The sequence below is a fragment of the Peromyscus californicus genome, unplaced genomic scaffold, assembly GCF_007827085.1.
Source record: "Peromyscus californicus insignis strain IS unplaced genomic scaffold, ASM782708v3 Scaffold_8__1_contigs__length_139910024, whole genome shotgun sequence".
Lineage (NCBI taxonomy): Eukaryota > Metazoa > Chordata > Mammalia > Rodentia > Cricetidae > Peromyscus > Peromyscus californicus.
Genome location: NW_026294606.1, coordinates 51,965,624 through 51,985,974, shown reverse-complemented (window position 1 = coordinate 51,985,974; position 20,351 = coordinate 51,965,624). Strand labels below are relative to the sequence as shown.

The window sequence follows — 20,351 nt, the reverse complement described above, 5'->3', positions numbered from 1 at the left end:
TAGCACCCTGCCTGCTATGCCTGCTGCCATGGTCTTCCTGTGATGATAATGGACTAAGCCTCTGGAACTGTAAGCAAGCCCCCAATTAAATGATTTCTTTACCTTCAGTAGCACAAGACTTCATACTTCTAACATGTAAAGGAAGCAATCTAAAATTTCCATGTAATATGCTTTAGTAAATCAAAATTAGCATTCTGATATACACTATTAGAACTTACATATGTATAATTCATTGATTATCTCTTAGACATGGTCTTCTTAATGCTTGAATAATTATAAAAACTGTTCTTTTGCCATTTAACCATTTAAGAGCTTAATTCTGAATGCTGTAGGGGATATTTGCTCAGTTCCTTGGCCATGTGTACTGGATAGTTTTATGTCAACTTGACACAGCTAAAGTCATCTGAGAGGAGGGGAACCTTAATTAAGAAAATGCCTTCATAAGATAGGGCTATAGGTAAGCTTGTAGGGCATTTTCTTAGTGATTGATAAGGGAGGACCCTACCCACTGTGGTTAGTGCTGTCTCCAGGCTGGTGGTCCTGGATTCTATAAAAAAGCAGGCTGAGCAAGCCATGGGATGCAAGCCAGTAAGCAGCATACCTCTGTGGCCTCTGCATCAGCTCCTGACTCCAGGTTCCTGCCCTGCTTGAGTTCCTGTACTGACATCCTTTAATGAATAAGGAGGTGTAAACCAAATAAACCCTTCCCTCCCTAAGTTTCTTTGGTAATGGTATTTCATCACAGCCATGGTATCCCTAACTAGGACAGCCATGGCATGACACTTAATAAACATTAGATTATAAGCTTTATTATACAACTTCTTAGGATTAGTCATGTTTTAATTAAAATAGTTAGCTATTTCTTGATGTCTCTCACCATTTTTCAGGAATACCTTGAGAATTTTGCGTGTATTAATTTGTTGAATTTACCCAGTCTCGAAAGGGTCGCCATTATTGCTTCAATTTGGTAGTTAAGAAAACTGAGGTGCAGAGAGATTAAAATGTATCCTGAGATATCCTGGAATCAACAGTGTTTCCCTTTAAGTCCTAGGCTCTCTGGTCAAAGCTTGAGTCATTTACTGCCTCTGTTGTCATACCAAGAAAAGTGACTTATTTCTGTGAAAAAGCACATAGCTCATAACACTTGAGCCTTTGCTCATGTCAGACATTAACCTAGTTAAAATGCTACAGTGATTCATTGATGTCACTCCTGTTAGGAAATTAAATCTGAATTTTTTAACCTGTTTTTCACTAGAGATGTACACATTATCTTAAAATCAATCACCTTTGTTTGGGGAGTTTTATGGCCAACTTTTATTTAGAGTAATCTTTCTTCTTTGTTTTATGAAACATGATCCTTTCATCTATATGTCCAGGCTGGCCTCAAACTCATGGTCTTCATTGCATCTGCTTCCACATGTTAGGAAAAAGGCTTGTGTCGCCATGATTGGTCAAAGTGATCTTTTTATATGAGTTTGTCAGAGTATTTTCTAGACATCTTTGAGGCCCTATTACTTAGCCTTTGAAATAACCATGAGGTTCATCAGAAAATTGTCTTCTGTGTTTCTTTACAGAAAATCATTCTGCACCTCCTGATGTAACCACATACACCTCAGAACACTCAATACAAGTGGAAAGGCCGCAGGGCTCTACCACATCCCGGACAGCACCAAAGTATGGCAATGCTGAGCTCATGGAGACTGGGGATGGTATGTCTTATAGTGAGGTGCTTCCTTCTGTGTGAACACTCTACTTTTGTCCTTACTATGATTAGTATGAGTCCTTCTGACTGAATATGCTGCTTCTAGATACACATTGGTTCCTTCAGTCCTGCTTATCAGATTCCTCAGGAGCTTTTTTACAAGGTGACCTGACCATGAAAAATGTAAATCATCTCCAAATTGTCTAAGAATTTCTCCTTATTAAAAAGAATGTAAATATTATAGTAATTTGGCCATCAGAAGATAAAGATTTAATTAGATGCTAATGTTTTTCTAATGTATAACTAATGTTGGTTGAGTCATTAGAGTCTTTAAGGATTTACAGTACAAGTGTTAAGACCTTGAATGCCTACTTCAGAGGGCAACATGAAATTAAATGGAAAAACAAAGTGATTTATAGGAATGTTATAGCCTCAGATTTTGGAAGAAGGAGGTATCTTTTTTTCTCAAAATTAGAAATAAATTTTCAGTGCTTTGCTAACTTATAGAGTAAAAGGGTTCCCCTAGTTCCCATATTTCTAATCTTGGCATTACAATAACATTAATAGTTCCCAGTATGGAGTACCAGTCAGCAAGCCTCAGATATGAACTTTCTGCTGTATTCTCCTTTAATTGTGTTATATTCCTGCCGGGGTTATAAAAGGTAGGTTTAGAATCTGGCAGTAAAATTATTCTTTTTTTTTCTTTATGAAAAATGGACAGAACAGTATCAACATGCCACAATTAGTGTACCTTCAGTGTTTGTTGATGTTGTTATGATGACTGGGTGGTTCACTATTAAATACCTAGTTCTGGCCATATCTTTAGCAAATGGCATACTGTCCTCAGCATGATTGAAGCCCTAATACTACTTATTCATAAAGATCAATTTAATTAAAACGGTAGCAGTTCCAATTCTTACAGAATCGGCTGCCCTTGCATTCTACCAAGTTAGCTTTCATTCTCTGGCATACCCATTGTTGAAACTGATCATTGGTATTATTCTTGTCATTATTTAAAAACTTCTGTTATCTTTGAAATCTGTCAAGTTCCAGAATTAGGTAAATTCTGACTCCTATATTGTGTAGTCCAGTGTTTCTCATTGTGTACTCCCTCATCTCAGAAGCACACCCAGAGGTAGGTAGTACTAACATTCTCGCCTAAGCTTCAAAACCACTGGTCTTGGATTTATCTGAACCAAATTGATTGAGATTAATTGATAAGATACTATGTTTAGATGTTAAGAATTATGGCTATTTTTCCATGTTTTCAGAGCTATAATAATGTTTTGATTCCAAAAGTCCATTTTAAGATTAAAAATGCTTTTGAAGTACTGGAGGTACAAGTCAGTGCTTAGACATTTTGTCTAGTATATATAAGGCCTTACACTGTATCCCTACTACAGGAAACAAAATCACTATTTTTTGGGAACTTTTTCATAAGTTATTTTACTTCTTCTAGAGTTTGTTCATTTCCACTCTGATTCCTATTTTTTCAGGTGTACCAGTAAGTAGTCGGGTATCAGCAAAAATTCAGCAGCTTGTCAATACCCTTAAACGACCGAAGAGGCCCCCATTACGGGAATTCTTTGTTGATGACTTTGAGGAGTTGTTAGAAGGTAAATTCTTTTCTACCTCTTCTTTTATGAGGTCCTATAGTTCCGTATACAATGCTACATTTTCTGCAAAATGACTTTATTTTATTAAGAGTAATAATCTGGCCTTTTCTTAATAATAGAACTCTAATTCAGAGTGCAGGTTGCTGTTTCCAATGAATATGTTAAAGGTACACCAAGTGCTGAGCAGTTAGAGCTTTGGAACCATCTTCCCCCTCGGTGGAATGTGGTTCTGTTCTGTGATTTGGGCCTCTGTGTAAAGACTCAGTCCCATGATAGCAAAGCAAAATGACACTATAGAGATCCTTGTCTCAAAGCCAAAGGATACTTTCTACACAAGTTTATGAGATTGGGGAAGCATGGTGGGGACTCTGCCCTCCATCTCACCTATAGTGAATGGGAGTCTTTACCTAGATAACTTAAAATTGAAACAAAGTAGATCTTTGTGCTGGATCAAACCTAAGCTTCTTGTTATCTGTTAACTGAAGTTAAGACTCAGCTGAGGGATGGGGAGACAGATGACTAATGGGATAAAGCACTTGGGTGCAAGTGTGAGGATGGGATTTCAGATCCCCAGAACCCATGTATAATGCAGGCTTGGAAAGTATAGACAGATCACCAGAGCAAGGTGGTGTGAGACTAGCCTTATCCATGAGTTCTGGGTTTGATTGACTGACACTGACTCAATGAATAAGGTAGAAGAAGAATGATGGAGGACAGTTCCTAACATCATTCTTCAGCCTACACATGCACACTCATGTACACATGGGACCACACACACACACACACACACACACACACACACACACACACAAGCATGCACACCACATATACATACACACATTCAATGAAAATTGAAAAATAAAATAAAATTTATAGAAGTCTCAGCTGATTTTCCAGATAGCAGGTGGAGGTGATCACTCAAACTCTGAGAGAGAATCTTTTTCTAAAAATAGGGGAAATAATTTCAGTTTCACACCTATCTAAACTTTTTGGTTTTTTGAGACAGGGTTTCTCTGTGTAGCCCTGGCTTTCCTGGAGATCTCTCTTTAGACCAGGCTGGCCTTGAACTCACAGAGATGCACCTGCCTCTATCTCCTGAGTGCTGGGATTAAAGAAAGGTATGCTCCACCACCACTGGCTAACACCTATCTAAACTAGAAGAAGAGGAACAGTGTGTTCTACAATGAGGCATTTATTTTAGTTTTACTCATGAAAGTGCTTTCACCATGCTTTTGTTATTTAGAGTATTTGTAGAAGGTTTCTACCTGTATGTCATTGGTAAAGGGAAAAATATAATGTAAGAGCTGAGCCTTTTGGAGTCTTGAATACTGTGTGCTAATAATTAGAACTTTAAACCCATGTGTTTAAATGTGAGACTCTAGGCATATGGTTCTCACATTCACCTAAAGTCTCCATTCTGTGTTGCCTTGGAAATTGTAAGAGCTCAATTCTTTTGTTACATCCATAATCATTTTAATTCTAGAAAAGCATGTTTGCTATCAGCTGATAGATTTATGCCTGAAATATGAATCTCCTAGATTTTTTTATAAACTCTAAAAATATTATACTAACATGGATATATTTTTCTTAAAATCTTCTATGTTTAAATGTATTTAGTTCAACAACCAGATCCAAACCAGCCAAAGCCAGAGGGTGCCCAGATGCTGGCCACAAGAGGGGAGCAGTTGGGAGTGGTCACAAACTGGCCACCCTCTTTAGAAGCTGCACTACAGCGATGGGGGACCATCTCACCAAAGGCCCCCTGTCTGACTACCATGGACACAAATGGAAAACCCTTGTACATCCTCACTTATGGTAATCCCATAATGTCACTTATAGTAATCCTGTAAGATCTATTTTCTGTCCTTTGTCATTACTGGTTGGGGAAAAAATATGTATCTTCTGGGTAATTCATTTATGAGCATGTTCCTTTTTTTGTTTCTGGTTTAAAAGTAGATGAAAATTTAAAGAAATTTTTAGTAAAATTACTTTGTGTTGATAGAGGAGTTACTACTTTTTTAAAAAAAAATTAAAACCAGAAATGGATGTATAAAGCTGTGATTATTGTTTTTGTTTTTGTTTTTGTTTTTCAGATGAATACTTTCATTGGTGATCAGTAGGGAATAAAAATCAAACCTTTGGGCCTAGGTTTAAATCATAATCCCCAAAAATACCCAAATGCTGAAACTGAAAGATGACGGAAATTCCAGAGATCTAAAACTCCAAAAGTTTTAAATCCCAAAATACAGTTATGGAGAAATACTTAAAATTCTTTAAAAGACATTTATTACACACACACACACACACACACACACACACACACACACACACACACATACATACATACACACGCTCACTCACACTCATGCACACATACGTGTTTTGTTTTGTTTCGAGACAGAGTCTCTATATGTAACCCTGGCTGGCCTGGAACTTGCTTTGTAGACCAGGATAGCTTCCAACATGCAGAGATCCACCCACATAGGACTAAAGGCATACACTATACCTGGTTTCATTTACATTTATCAAGGGAGATTTATATCAAAAAGATAGGAAAATATTGACATAATACTTTATAGACCACTCTACAATAATATATGGAAGAATAGAGAAATTTTTGTCAAGCTAAATACTCAGGTTTATTCATACAAGTCATATAACTTTAAGAGTTACAAGTCGATGAGCTGCATTCATAAAGAACCAAGTCAGAAAGCAAATATCTACACGTGTATCATTACTGTTGGCTGTTACATATAACAGCTTTATAACTGTGGTCCCCTGCAATGTCATGGTGGATAGTCCAAGTCTTCTGACAAAACTAATCAAAGGCTATTTGGGTCAGTGTTGTGTTTGTAATCACCAGAGAACTGGGATCTTGGAAAATTTTATCTTAGGAGAATACAAGTACTTAATGAAGACAACTGTTAATTTGAGGAAATTTCAGTGCATTTATATATTTGAACAATATTGATACTGAAAGGCAATACCTTGGGTACCTTCATAGAGACTACATTGAGTTAGAGATGTCTGAAAGGCTGTATCATTTGTACCTCCAGTATTGGAATAGGAACAGTATAATAATAAAAGACACAACATACCAAATTAAACAAAAGTAATGCTGACATTTAAAAATACTAGGGAGCTAAATGCCTGCTGACTCTGGAGAAGCTAGTGGTATGGGTTATTGAATCCAGAGGCTGCTGATTCTGGACTTGAGCACTGGTGGAGGTTGAACTCAGGACTTTGTGTATATCAGGCACACATACTGTCAATGAGCTAACTCCTCTACCCAAGCCTCATGTTCTGATCTCTAATGCAGCAAAGAAAAAGAGCAGTTCACCTTCTGCCTCTGTTCTTTCTGCTCTCCTAGCTGGTTAGATGGTTATCAGCCAATATCAAGGGTGATCATCCCTACCTGGTCTATTCAGACCCACACTGATCTCTGGACAACCTCACCATATCCAAGATGGTGTTTGATCAGATTTCTAGTATTTCTTCTACATCACATGATACCATCCTGCATGTATGTGGAGACAATAACCCATCCCCAAACTTTGCTCCTCATTCTGTCCCTTTGACTAAGTCTTCCCCTATTCTCTCAGTGAGAATTAGTTTTCAGGATTTGGCCCTTTGGGATTTCAGGATCTGTAGTTTTACTTTTAGGATTGTGACTTTTTAAACTTTGGAGATTTTAATCTTTATTATTTCAGCATTCAGGTTTATGCATTTATGATTATTTCTTACTGTCTCCACTTTGATATCTATCACTCAGAAGCAGAAAAATCTGGATACACATTGCAGAAAGTTAGAAAAATAGGTTTCACGTAATTCTTTCCACAGTATACTTAGTGCAGACTAAACTTTTACACATGGCTGTGCTAGAGAGAGGTCTTTCTCTTAGTTGCATCACTATGGAGAAAACAGACCACAATTATTTTCATACTCCTGGATTCAGCTTTACAAAGAATTAAGCTTCATAGCTACAAAAACAAATGGTCATTTTACATCTGCATGCATGACATTTAGTGGTGCTTTAAAAAAAAACTTTGGCTTTGTTTTTATATCACAAACACTTTGGATAATTATGAGGAAAGAGTTTCAGTTTTAAATGAGCCAACAAGGTTAAGAGCTAGATGCTATGTAAGTAATAGAACTAAATAGAGCCCAGCATTTTGAGAGTGGGGCCCCTGAGGCACTTCTGCATTTCATGTACCAAAGTGGGATTTGGACTTAGAAGTATGTTGGGTTTGGCAGTATATTTTTTATGCTCCCTTTGTATTTGTGGCTTTAAAATAGATAGAGATTATTGTCTGTGATTTAGCATAAGCTTTGGTTGTTGTTTTTAAAGTATGCTCTTAGGAAAAGGTTTTATTAATCAAAGAAAGGAGACTTTTTTCTGTGTAATCTTCATGCCCAGTCAAATTAATTCTGAAAGCTAATTATGTACTTGGAATCACTGCTGTTTTACAGCTAATGGCTCCAACACTCACCTGTCTGTGTGTCACTGGGGACCCCTAGCACTAACCTTTGTGTTTGTCCTAGAAGTTTTACTTTACACTAAAGTATGCATTTTAGTGACCTGCAAGCATGCACTAAGGTAGATTAAGTTTGTGGTGTGCAGTGGTGCAGTACTCTGGCTTGGGAAGTCAAATTGAATGAAACTGAGTTCTCAAGAGGATTATCATGGGAGTAAAACTTGAGCCCCTCTCTGTTGATGATTTGTTAAGGAAACTAGTGCTTGCTTCTTTGCTTTTCTGTTAAGGCTATGGGAAGTTTGAGATACAAGAAACACTGTTGCTTTGAGGGATACATATTTTTACATATGCATTGTTCCTTTACCAAAATGTTCCAACTTGTCTTATAAGCCACTTAACGTTTTTCTGTATTTTGATATTATTTGTCAGTAATGTGTTATTGGTTAATCTTTAATTTTAATTGTTAAGAAAATATTAGAAAGTAAGATATTTTCAAATATTAGCTTACACCTTATCAATATATAAGATGAAAACCTTGACTGAGACATTGAATACTGTACATGAATGTTATCTCTGTGGGAAACAAAAATAAATGAACCACCAATTGGTTATTTCTGAGAAAATTCAGGGGAAAGAAGGCTCATTGAATTTCAGTTGTTCTAATGCCTGAGGAAATTGGTGTAATTGAAGGACTATAGTATTTAAAATCTTCATATATCCCTTCAGCCCTCAAATTTAATTCCCAGTCAAGTCCTGAAACAGCAGAACTTTTAGCTGAGAAATTTAGAATATTTGGTAGAAATGTAGATAGAATAAACCTATAAAATATCTGGTACTTATATCTTCACATTGCAGTAGAAATAGGAAGCATACTAAGCAGCACCCATGGACTACTGTAACCTTAATTCATGAAAATAACCATACTGCATAGTGCTTCCCTTTTCATATCTGGCCTGGTAGAAACCACCATCTTCATATGCTTCCTCTTGTTTTGTTAGGATACATGTAAGTACATTTAGCTTTTCTACCACATCAGTGTTCCTGTTTATTTTTTTATTTTTAAAATATTTAATATCAATACATGTATATGATATATTTTGATCAAATCCATTTCTCATTCTTTCCCTTTCATTTCCTCCCCTATCTCCACCATCTCTTTTCACTCACAACCTAATGTGCTCCTTTTTTTCTCCCAATACCCACTGAGTCCATTTAGTGCTGTCTGTATATACATGGCTATAAGACCATCTATTAGAGCATGGGTAGCCTTCAGGCCTGCACCTCTGAAGAAAACTAACTCTTCCTTCCCCAGCAGCCATCAGTTGCCAACAGCTCCTCATGTAGGGGTAAAACTTAATTAGCTCCTCCTCATCCATTCTGACTTATTCCAAGTATGGCAGGGTTTTAGCTGCCTGAGTTACCAATCTTTCCCCCATCTTATTATAAATTGTTACTGGTAACTCTCTTCAATTCTTGCCCCAGTTTTATGGGTGGTATGTTCTTCTGAGAATTGTATTACCCCATGCATATCTGTCTCCTTTCTCTGCAGTTACATTGTCTGTACAGCAACTTAAACTTCATTCAAATCTAAGAGAAGCTAAAGAAAATAGTCCTTGTCACCCACTCTGGAAGTGTTTCTTGCCTTTGTTTTACACTAGCAACTGCACTTACTCAGTTTCCTTTTCTCTGAAAACTACAAGATGTAAAAATACTAAGTATATCTCAAGAACTTTGCCCAAAGTTTGCATTTTGTACTTTCCTTGAGACCCTATGTAAAACTAGCTTGTGTGTTAGTGTATAAAGATACCGCCTTCTAAGAATCCCAGCTGAAAATGAAGTTGAAGCATTAACAGACTCTAATGGTTTAATTGACTGGTTTGTTTACAACACATTACTTTTTATTTTATTCAGTGATAACAAAATGTAATTATTCAGCTAGAATAGTTCCCTAGTTTTGTTCACAGTAAGGAAAGTCTGGATCCTTAAAGTACTTATGGTAAAAACAACAACAACAACAAAAATCACCTCCCTGTTACGTTTTTCATAAACTAGTGATTATTGATAGAGATGTATGCTCCCCAAATAAAGTATCAAATGACTTTAAAGATCTATGGGGTTCAGATGAGGAAGTAAAAATGAATGAAATACTTAAGAGTTAAGTTGCACACCTTGATTGTGGACTTGATTGGTGCTTGCCTATGACATTAGTGAAACCCAAAAAAAGTGGTTAGCATGTACTAAGAATCAGGAATTATCCTGGGAGTTAGAACAATGAAAGATAAAACATTCTTCTTGTTCACTGTCTACTAAGGGGCAGACAAGTAGAATCCTATGAATGGTAAATAACAGCAACATTAATTTAGGTAGCTTTAGTTTAATGGGAAATAAAACAAATTCAGTTTTTTAAAAATTAAAACTGTTATAAACAATAATTTCTAATTACAAGAGGAAAACTGGACATTGAGTATACTGAGACATAATTATATTGATCTGCATTATATTACTTTTATATGAATGTATTGACTTGAATCTTGATTTATTTTGAAAGCCCTTAATAGTTGAGTATCTTAGACGAAGCTGTAAAATGCCTTATGTATGCAAGAATTTTCTTTAGATTTTAAGTCACTTTTATTCCACTACTCATAATTACCTGGAAATGTACAGGCATAGGATTAAGGCTTAAAATGTGAGACTCCTTCAGAGCTTGGTTTTGTTCTTAAATAAAACTTGTGGAAACCTCTAGGAAAAGAAAAAAAAACTATCTTTTTTTAATTTGCATTCTACTTTTTTTCTAGAGTTCAGAATTTTAAAATGATTATAGATATTTGTTAATTACTTTAAGGGCAAAGACTCCTCTTCCAGAATCCCTAAGTCCTGAGATTAGAAAATGTTCACTCTGAGAAGTTTACAACTTGCAGGGGATCAGGCTTTGAATGACCTGTCAGAGACATTTTTACACAATTTGTGTTCATTGGACACATTAATAAGAGATGGATGTCACTGGTACAGCTTTATTACTCTCACTGGGACTTGTCGTCCCCATGCTTAACCCAGAAGAAATGTGGCAATTAAATTTTTCTGTAGCTTTATAGTAAGTACATCATACACTGAGAGGAATTAAGGGTGTTAAGGCCTTGCTCTGATGATTTTCTGGCAATGTGTCATGTTTAGTACTTATTTTCCATCCTGATTCTAGGAACTTAAGTTGAAGGCTTAAAACAGAAAAAAAAAAAATCTCTGGGTAAACTTCGTGAGAGAGGATTTTTCAAGACCCCATCCCTCCCATTCCCATGCCTGTATACTGTTAACTAATAAAAAAAACTTACGGCTTCATGTCCCATCAACTCCTTCCCTGTCATAGGCCAAGCATAAGACTGGCTAAACAGGTGGAAATTAAATCTTTCAATCTCTCCTCTCCTCTTCCTCCTCTTCCCCTCTCCTCCTTCCTCTCTCTTCTTCTCTCCCTCTCTCTTCTTCTCTCTCCCCCTCTCTTCTCTCTCCCTCTCTTCTCCTCCCCTCATCTCTGTGCTGTTTTTAAAATCTCTACTACTACTTCTGAATGTGTTTTTAGCTTTCAGATTTTTATTATTTCCCTGTTCCCTTTTTTGTCAATAGTTTCCTACATGACAGTTACTTCCAACCACATATACTGAGCAAAATAGATGTATGTGCTTGACTTTGAAAATGTTCCCTAGTTTACTTAATATTTACAGTTGTGTGTAACTGAATATGCATGTGAATGTTAAAGTTGCTTGTATGTTTGTACTTTATATTAACAGGCAAACTATGGACAAGAAGTATGAAGGTTGCTTACAACATTCTACATAAATTAGGTACAAAGCAAGAACCTATGGTACGGCCTGGAGACAGGGTAAGTGAGGTTCAAATAACTAGATAACTTCTGTTTTATAATCCCAGAATTCAGTCTGCCTTCCTCCTTAGAATACAGTTGGATTTGAAAGACAAGTATGCATTCATTGTGAACAGGTACGACCATCAGATTGGGGAGTTTTGTGTGTTTTGCTGCTTTGATCAGTTTCCTTAGACTTCTTGGCCTACTTTGTGGGAATAAATCATGTGGCAGTATAGTCACCTGGGAAGTTATAAATTTATTATTGTCTCTTGTTTCTTTAGGAGCCTCCCCATCCGAAAATGTGCTGTCCACACACACTGACTTCCTCAATGAAGGCAGATACACATGAGACCTCAGTCTCAAAGAATTTTAGTATGCTTACACACACAAATAAATCACCTTATTCCTTTTCAAACTTGTTCATCTAGCTGCTCTTCTAGCCATGTAGAAAAGAAATCACGTGTTCTAAAACTTAATATTATTTCCACCAACTGTCTTGTATTGCTAAACAGCCAGCATGACCAAATTTAAGATATACAGCTCCTGCCTTCATAACTGCCATCACAATCCTTTTATGGGAGCCTGTTTATCTTATCTAAATGTTCTTACCAAAATTAATAAGTCCTATTTAGAACATTATTTAAAGAAACTATTTGGAACTCCAGAATAAGAAACTACAAAAAATGATGCATATGTGCTAGATTTATGTGCCTGTGAAAATACACCTACTTTGCTTGTAAAGAGTTAACACTGAAGGTGCTGCAACATGCTAGAGGAGCTGGTGTGAAAATAGAGGCAGCATCCTGAAGAACATAGTGGGGATCCTGTTTTAAAAACTTACTGTAGAGGAGAGCACTAGGATAGGATAAACGTTAAATTGGCTGTGTTGTAGTCATGTACCACATACTGACATTCAATGACAGTTTGCATGAGTACATTCTCTGATACAGCCATAAGTATAAAAATACTTAACATATTTCTCAGAATGTATGTCCACACCAACATTAAGTCTCTCTTCATTTAAAGGGTATGGGGAAATTGGGTCTAATACTTATTACCTATGAATATAAAGGAAACACATTTAAAATATCAAATATATGCCAAAATGTGAAAATATATCAAGAAATCTTTGTTACAGTATATTAAACACAAGTTCCAGGGAACATAGCAAGACATTGAAAGGGTAAATATGGGAAATGCAAAGGAATCCATAAGAGGAAAAATTTCCATCCTTAAGATATGCCATATTGTTAAGGAGTGCTGGAAACTCTATTTAGTAATCAGTGCTGGTTTATAATTGTCTGCTTTCAGTCTGGCTGAACTGAGGAGGTTGGATGAGCAAGGAAGGACCAGGAACAATCAAATACTGATTAAATACTTAGCTTTAGTAGTAGTAGGCAGTGAAAATATGCATGTACAATGTAAGAGACTGATGTTGAACTTATACCAGAACTGGTAATGTGAGGATTACTAGTAACACGTGTTTATAGATAGATATGATGCGATGTGTCATGCTTCACATTGAACTCTGTAAACCCTGTTTCATTTGACCTTTACTGTGACAGTCAGTTGCAGTTTCTATTATTGCTCTTTTTCTCATACAAGGAAACCAAGGCTTAGAAAGGCCAAAATTGTGCCTAAGATCCCAGAATTCAGAAGTACCTTAGGATCTGAATTAAGTCCTATCTGGGTCTAGCTCCCAAGCTTTTTACCCAACTACCTAGTAATGGATTATACAAGCATTTAATTATTGTTGTGAGAACTATATATCAGAATATAAGGAGTTATTTATATAGATCAGTGAAAAGAGTAAAAACACATATTATGTATACTTTTTATGTACATGAAAATTACATGGCTATGGAAGATGAGAGAAGAAAATAAAATGAGCTATTGCCTAGTAATGGTACTGTAGTTGGCAGCTGTTAATGTTTCCCTTCCATGTAAGTTGAAAAAAAAAAGTATGGGACACATATTAAAGTATTTCTTACTATGCATTTTGCATAAAACACTTTTCTCATCATCCATCACCTTTGAGATATATTTTTGCTATGTAGCCCACGCTGGCCCTGAACTTATAACCCTTCTTCCTCAGCCTGCTGAGTACTGGTCTTATAGGCCTATGCTATTGTGTTGGGGTCTTGGAATTTTCATTCTGCTGTCTGTGGAAAGATAAATCATGCTTTTTTGTCTGCTCTGTGTCTTGCACATCTCCAGGTGGCACTGGTGTTCCCCAACAATGACCCTGCTGCTTTCATGGTGGCCTTCTATGGTTGCCTTCTGGCTGAAGTTGTTCCTGTCCCCATTGAAGTGCCACTCACAAGAAAGGTAAAGAACTCATTGTTTATTAAACCCTATTAGAGGGAAGTGACAGGCTCAGTGGCAATTTAATATGCTGGGCGAGAATATGCTGGCTACCGTTTTGTAAATGGATTTTTATCTTTGCTGTGCAAGTGCAGTGACATGTAATTGCTGTCTCTAAGGCTCAGAACAGATTTTCATCAGTTTCATCTATTAAGGGAATAGTTATTCACACACACAGCATGTCTCTCTCACCTGCAGGTGTGAGACCTCTCAGAGATGGAACTTAAGTTTATTTGTCCGCACAGCATGGAACTGTCTTATCTCGATCTATTTTCTCATTCCTTAGTATCTTTACATAGAAAGCCAGGTACATGATAGCACTCATTGACTTGTCTTGATTATGGGTGATGGTCCTTGACTTGTGTTCAGTTGTCTTGATATTGTCAAGTTCCATGTTCACCTCATATGTTACTCTCTAATTAAGATGACTAAACTTGCTATTATCTTTATTCTGTATTCTTACTGTGAGACCAATAAGAAGCTAATATTGTATACACTGCTCACCAGCGTATTTGGCGCTCTCTAATATGATTTGTTGCCTGCAGCAACCAGGGCTGTAGAAGCTCTGGTGTTAGTGTAGGAATCTCTACACCATTTCCCAGGATCACTGTAGTAGTTTTCAGCACCACTAATAGTTTGCAGGGTTTACTTTTCTTCACAGTTTTGTCCTCACCTGTTACTGTTCACCTGTTTGATAAAAAGCCATTCCAATAGATGTGAAATAATCTCACTGTGATTTAAATTTGCATTTCCCTAAGAGTGCAGCTGAACTTTCTTTCCTGTCTTGTGCCTGTAGAACATAGGAGCCTGTTGCCCTGTGCAGTTTTCTTATTTTTACCTCACTGTTCTTACTTGGGAACAATTGGAAATGGAATAAGTGTATGAGTAGGTAATAAATTATGTGAAGCCTAATTCTTGCATCTCCCTGTTCAACATCCACTAGAGTTGCCATAAGGGCGCTATTGAACACTCCTTGTTCTCAATCCTAAAGGTTGTTTAATGCCTAAGTAACAACTTCCCTTATTTTTTTTTTTTCTCTAATTCTAGTAGTGAAAGGAAAACATCTAGGCATTTTTACTGAGAAGTTAGTGACCCAACTTATAGTTTGAGTCGGACAGGGGAGGGGACAAGAGAAAACCAACCTACAATCTTGTCAGTGGGATTTCAATTGTCATTGTGTATCTGGAAAATGACTGTCACTATCTCATGGTGTCTGAACCTGTATGTATTTCTGTCAGACAAGTGAGTTTATGAACCTGAAAAGTAAGTTAGGGCAAGATGTCCTTGAGGAGCAAAGGTTATCCACAGGTGTGATGATGTGGGTACCAAGTGATAGCTACTGCACAGACCCAGCCAGGCTGGCAGAATGAAGAATCTGACTGTGTATGTACCAGTGATGACAGAATGAAATAGCCTGTTCTTGCCTGGTCATTCCCTTCCTGCCATATCTTAAACAGCTGCGTAACAGCCATAGTGATCTGTTGCTGCCTGAGCCTTTGTGTATGCCGTCAAGGGTACCTGGCTTTCTCCAGAGGGCTCTAATCATGATTGATTGGTTGCTTGTGTTAGTAAATTATGGGGACCTGGGACACTCGCCTGTAATCATAGCCCTAGGGATGCTGAAACAGGCAGGTTGCCCTCAATGAGACCAATGTGGGCTATTGAATGAGACCCTATCTGGAAACAAACAAAAACAAAGAATGTTTCCAATACCATTTCAGATGGGACATCTGGAAGGAATAATGTCAGAGTCTTATATGCTTACTACTTTATATAAACAGAGTGGCATTTTGAACCACAGAAATAGAAAGAAAATAGGAGTGGAGCTGCAGAGGGCTGTGGGGAGATGAGGAACAGCTGCTTGCCAGGGTGAGGAAGGCCTGCTCCAGAAAGGGTGTCCTCTAGCTGAAGTATCCTTGTATACACTGTATGGCAGACACCTGGGATTCACTTTATTATATGCCTGGATATGGTGTGTGAGTGTTCCTTAATGTGTATGGACATCCAAGTATGTATCTGGGGATGTGTATGACCATAATGTGATTCACATGTGAGTTACTGTACATGGGTGGATATGTTCCTGTGTATGTGTGCGCACGTGAGCACATACAGCATATTCACTTGTGTTGGAATAATAAACATTTTCTATGAGTATGCACTTGTACAGTGAGGATAATTGATGAGGCCAGCATGGTCAAAAATTTATAATTATTAACACTGCATGATCTGCACATGAGGATGCTTTTTCTTATCTCTGGCATCTGTGTGTGCTTGAAGGTTACCATTCTAAACACAGCTAAAAAGACATTAATTGATAGACCTTTGATAGACCTATCTTAGACAAAAATTTGATACGATACAATGATGTGAAGAGTTACTGCCCCAGAGGCCACACACAAGCGATTTCTAAACAATGACATTATCAGTTAGCCTTTTCTATGTTGAAGAAATTTTTGGAAATAAATAGAAATATTTGAGTTCAGATTTGGTGTAGCTTTTATTAAATAGGAAAAGTTACGAACTTTGATCATAAAGGGAGTGATCATCTGCTGCCCTTAGTGTTACAGAACTGCCAGGGGTGTGATAGATGGAGTTCTGGTGACACAGCCTGCCTCTTCTCTCCTCTGAGTGTGGTGTGTCTACATATGTGCTCTTACCTGAGAAAGAAACTACCTGTCAGAGCCATGCTTATTTTTAGGGGCAAAGTACTTGGCAGATGATGTCAAGGTCAGAGTGTGTGTCTGGGAGGATTTATCTCATTTCACATCCTGAGATGTGGTGACCATTTCTCTGGCTTGGACTCTCATCCAGCCAGATGGAGGCAGATACCTTTCCAGGGACCTTGCAGACCACAGGAAGCCATTGCTGCTATGTGGATTTGTAGCTGTTTATCCTGTTCTTGGGTCAGGAGGAGAGACTGTAAGGACCACAAAGCTCTTCTTCTTTGCCCTTTGTTTTGATACAGTCTGATGCATCACCTCATCCCACCATCTTGCTTGAATGTTGGATGTAGAAGGTTGTAGATGAAGCTGGCTCTAGTGTGTGTTTGGTGTTATCTGAGGGGTAGACTTTATCGGAAGCTTATGTCTAGCCCCTGGAGAGGTACTTTGTAGAATAGGAGGTGCAATTAGAGACATTTAATACTGATGGCAGTCTTGAAATCTCATATGACTTTCACTCTTTTATATTGCAGGGCTGTCCTCCTCCTCCTCATGTCATTCTCCTCTCCCACTTCTCATGCTGCTTCTCTCTCTCTCTCTCTCTCTCTCTCTCTCTCTTTCTCTCTCTCTTTATTACAAACTGTTTGGTCTATGGCTCAGGCTTACTGCTAACTAGCTCTAACATCTTAAATTAACCTATTTTTATTAATCTATATATTGCCATATGGCCGTGGCATTATCAGTAAGCTGATATCTTGATCCTTCCGTGGCTAGATGGCATCTGCCCAACTCTACCTTTTTTCTCCCTGTGTCTCTCGGATTTCCTACCTGGCTATAACCTGTCTTGCCATAGGCCAAAGCAGCTTCTTTATTCAACAGTGGTAACAACACATATTCACAGCATACAGAAAGACCATTCTACAGTATTGAAGTTTGTTTTGTTTTGTTTTTCAGAGAAGTAATTTAATAATATTAGGGGAACAAATACTGATAACAGGTAAATTCAGCCAAGATATAGAGATCATATTAAAAACACAAACAGATTCATTGGAGATAGAGAGCTAAATAAATTATATACATACAGTTCTAAGTCATAAGATACTATAATCTTGCAGATAAAAAGTTTTTTTGAGCTTGAAAGGAACAAAGATGTGCACATTTCATGATGCTCCTTGCATATTGTTTTTCACCCCTCTTAAGTAGTATTTATGTCCAAACATGTTGCTCCTTCTCTTTTTAAAATTTTTCTCAGTACTGGGGATTGAACACCCCAGGCATTCATATATATCTTGCAAATGCTCTTTAAACTTAATTATGTTCCTAGCTTTTAGGGGTCTATTTATGTATTTGATTGTTTGGGGTAGGAGAGGGTTGGACTCCTGGCTTTAGGCCCAAGGTCAGAGTGTCATACTCTCTTATCTGTATGTATGCTGCAGGTAGCTGTGTGTAACTCTGACCCCAGTCACTCCCCACTGGGAGACAGCTGTGGTGTTGGCTTGACTCAGCAAGGCATTTATAAGCTTGAGAAGCAGCCAGCTTCCTGCTGCTAAAACCTACTTCTTCTGCCTGCCTCACCTCATCAGAGGAGTAGTGTTTGATCTTGACTTTACTTGAAAACAGTATTGCAACAATAAAAAGCCCCACAAAAATGTCTCCAAAATAGGAACTGTCCCCATATAGTGAAGTCCACATCACTTCTCTCATTGCAGGGTTGTGTTAATTATGCAATTAACTTGTTGGCTGTTGCTCCCTGAAAAAAAATCCATGTAAGGTGACTAAAGATTTTAAATCTACATTAGGAAAAGTATAATCCAAACACTTAGCAGACAGCAGTTTTGAAATGTTAATGCTGATGAATACCAAAGCACTCTGCTTTGCCCAGTGATTTCCTGGGACAGGCAGGAGAGTCAACAAGCCAGACTTCCTGAAGGTTGTTCATAGGGTCAAACTCAATTCTCCTATACCATGATATGTTTTTAGTTCCAGAAATGCTGGATACTCTGAGACTGATTTTTTTTCAAACCAACAGCATAGAAGAGCTGATGGGAGAGCAATTGAATCTAGGTGACTAGTCTGCTTATCATCTATCTTCATGAGAAGCAAGCTAGGTATAGGGACAGTAAAACTCACAACTGAGGCTGTTGCAGCCAGGGACAGCCCCATCTGTGACATCTGCTGAAAGGTGACATTTAGTCCTGGCAGCTTGGTGCCTTTCTAAGCTTTCTGTCTCCAGAGTTATTGCCCTGAATCCATAGCCCATTTTAGTGTGTGTTGGTTACTCCACTGAGATGTGACGTATGCATCATGGAAAAAGTGATCCTGGTTGTCATTACTCTGGATGAAGATTCCTCTTGGTTCTATAACCTACTAGGTGTGACATCTCTATAACCAGTCTTGGAGTGGGTCAAAATCAGGTTGCTAGATGTTCATGTTATAGATAATTTCTCTCCACAATAATGAAACCTTAGGATCATTTTTTTAATAAAAAATTTTATAGAATATATTTTGATCATATTATCCCCTCCCATAACCCCTCTCAAATCCTCTCAACTTTCCTACCCACACAACTTGTTTTTTATGTGTGAACACATACTTATGAGCTCTCTTGCTCTTTCAATCTCCTCTCTCTCTCTCTCTCTCTCTCTCTCTCTCTCTCTCTCTCTCTCTCACACACACACACACACACACACACACACACACACATACGGTTGGGGAAGAAGGGTCTTGGGGAGGGCAGTTCATTTCCTTGCAACCCTAGATGATAAGGCAGTGCTTTGGCTAGGAGTGCAATTTAGTCTTAGATTCTTGTTGTTTGAGACAGGGTTTCTGTGTATAGCCCTGGCTATCCTGGACCTCACTCTGTGGACCAGACTGGCCTCAAACTCACAGAGATTTGCCTGCCTCTGCCTCACAAGTCCTGGGATTAAAGGCATATGCCACCACTGCTGGACTTGTCTTAGATTCTGATCTCTTTCCTTGATCACCTTTCAGGATGCAGGGAGCCAGCAGATAGGTTTCTTGCTTGGAAGCTGTGGAGTAACTGTTGCCTTGACTAGTGATGCCTGTCACAAAGGACTTCCCAAAAGCCCAACAGGAGAGATCCCACAGTTCAAAGGTATGCTACAGAGTCCCTGAGATTTGCTTCCCCTTTCAATCTTTCATTCTGTAGACTGGCTATTCACTTGTGGAAGAATGTCTGTTGAGTCTAGAACAGAACTTTTCTGGCATGTCAACATTTCTGATAATATGTGTAGCTCATAACCTGTGGGGTGACATGATGTTGCTGGTGGTATCTTGAACACTCTTTTGATGATACTGTCTTCAGTTTAACATATGGGAATGCCAGAGATTCCATGTAGGCTGAAGTGATGTTTGAAAGCAAGCTCTGTAATCAGAGAGAAGGAAATTCTGCAGACCTGTTTTCTAGGCCCTATTTACTTAAAGGGAATTTATGATTTATTTCTAAGGTTGGCCAAAGCTGCTATGGTTTGTCACAGAATCAAAACACCTCTCTAAACCTCCTCGTGACTGGTTTCCACACATCAAAGATGCAAATAACGACACAGCTTATATTGAGGTAAGATGGATATCATCCTTTCCCAGGGTCTGGATGTGTATACTGGAAAAAGGTGTGCACTTCTCCTCATTACACTAGTGGAGAGACTCAAAGTATCTCAAATA

At 37.9% G+C, this 20,351-nt stretch overlaps 1 protein-coding gene across 6 annotated transcripts in view; it reads left to right on the top strand.

Annotated features, from left to right (window-relative positions):
- Dip2c (disco interacting protein 2 homolog C) overlaps positions 1 to 20,351 on the top strand; it is a 438,929-nt gene that overhangs the window by 290,182 nt on the left and 128,396 nt on the right. For all 6 annotated transcript variants that reach the window (XM_052729332.1, XM_052729331.1, XM_052729329.1 and 3 more), the window contains 7 exons: positions 1,575 to 1,709; positions 3,199 to 3,318; positions 4,936 to 5,133; positions 11,573 to 11,664; positions 13,864 to 13,974; positions 19,662 to 19,785; positions 20,138 to 20,247. In XM_052729332.1, the coding sequence (XP_052585292.1) occupies positions 1,575 to 1,709; positions 3,199 to 3,318; positions 4,936 to 5,133; positions 11,573 to 11,664; positions 13,864 to 13,974; positions 19,662 to 19,785; positions 20,138 to 20,247 (890 nt within the window). The remainder of the gene's footprint in view (positions 1 to 1,574; positions 1,710 to 3,198; positions 3,319 to 4,935; positions 5,134 to 11,572; positions 11,665 to 13,863; positions 13,975 to 19,661; positions 19,786 to 20,137; positions 20,248 to 20,351) is intronic.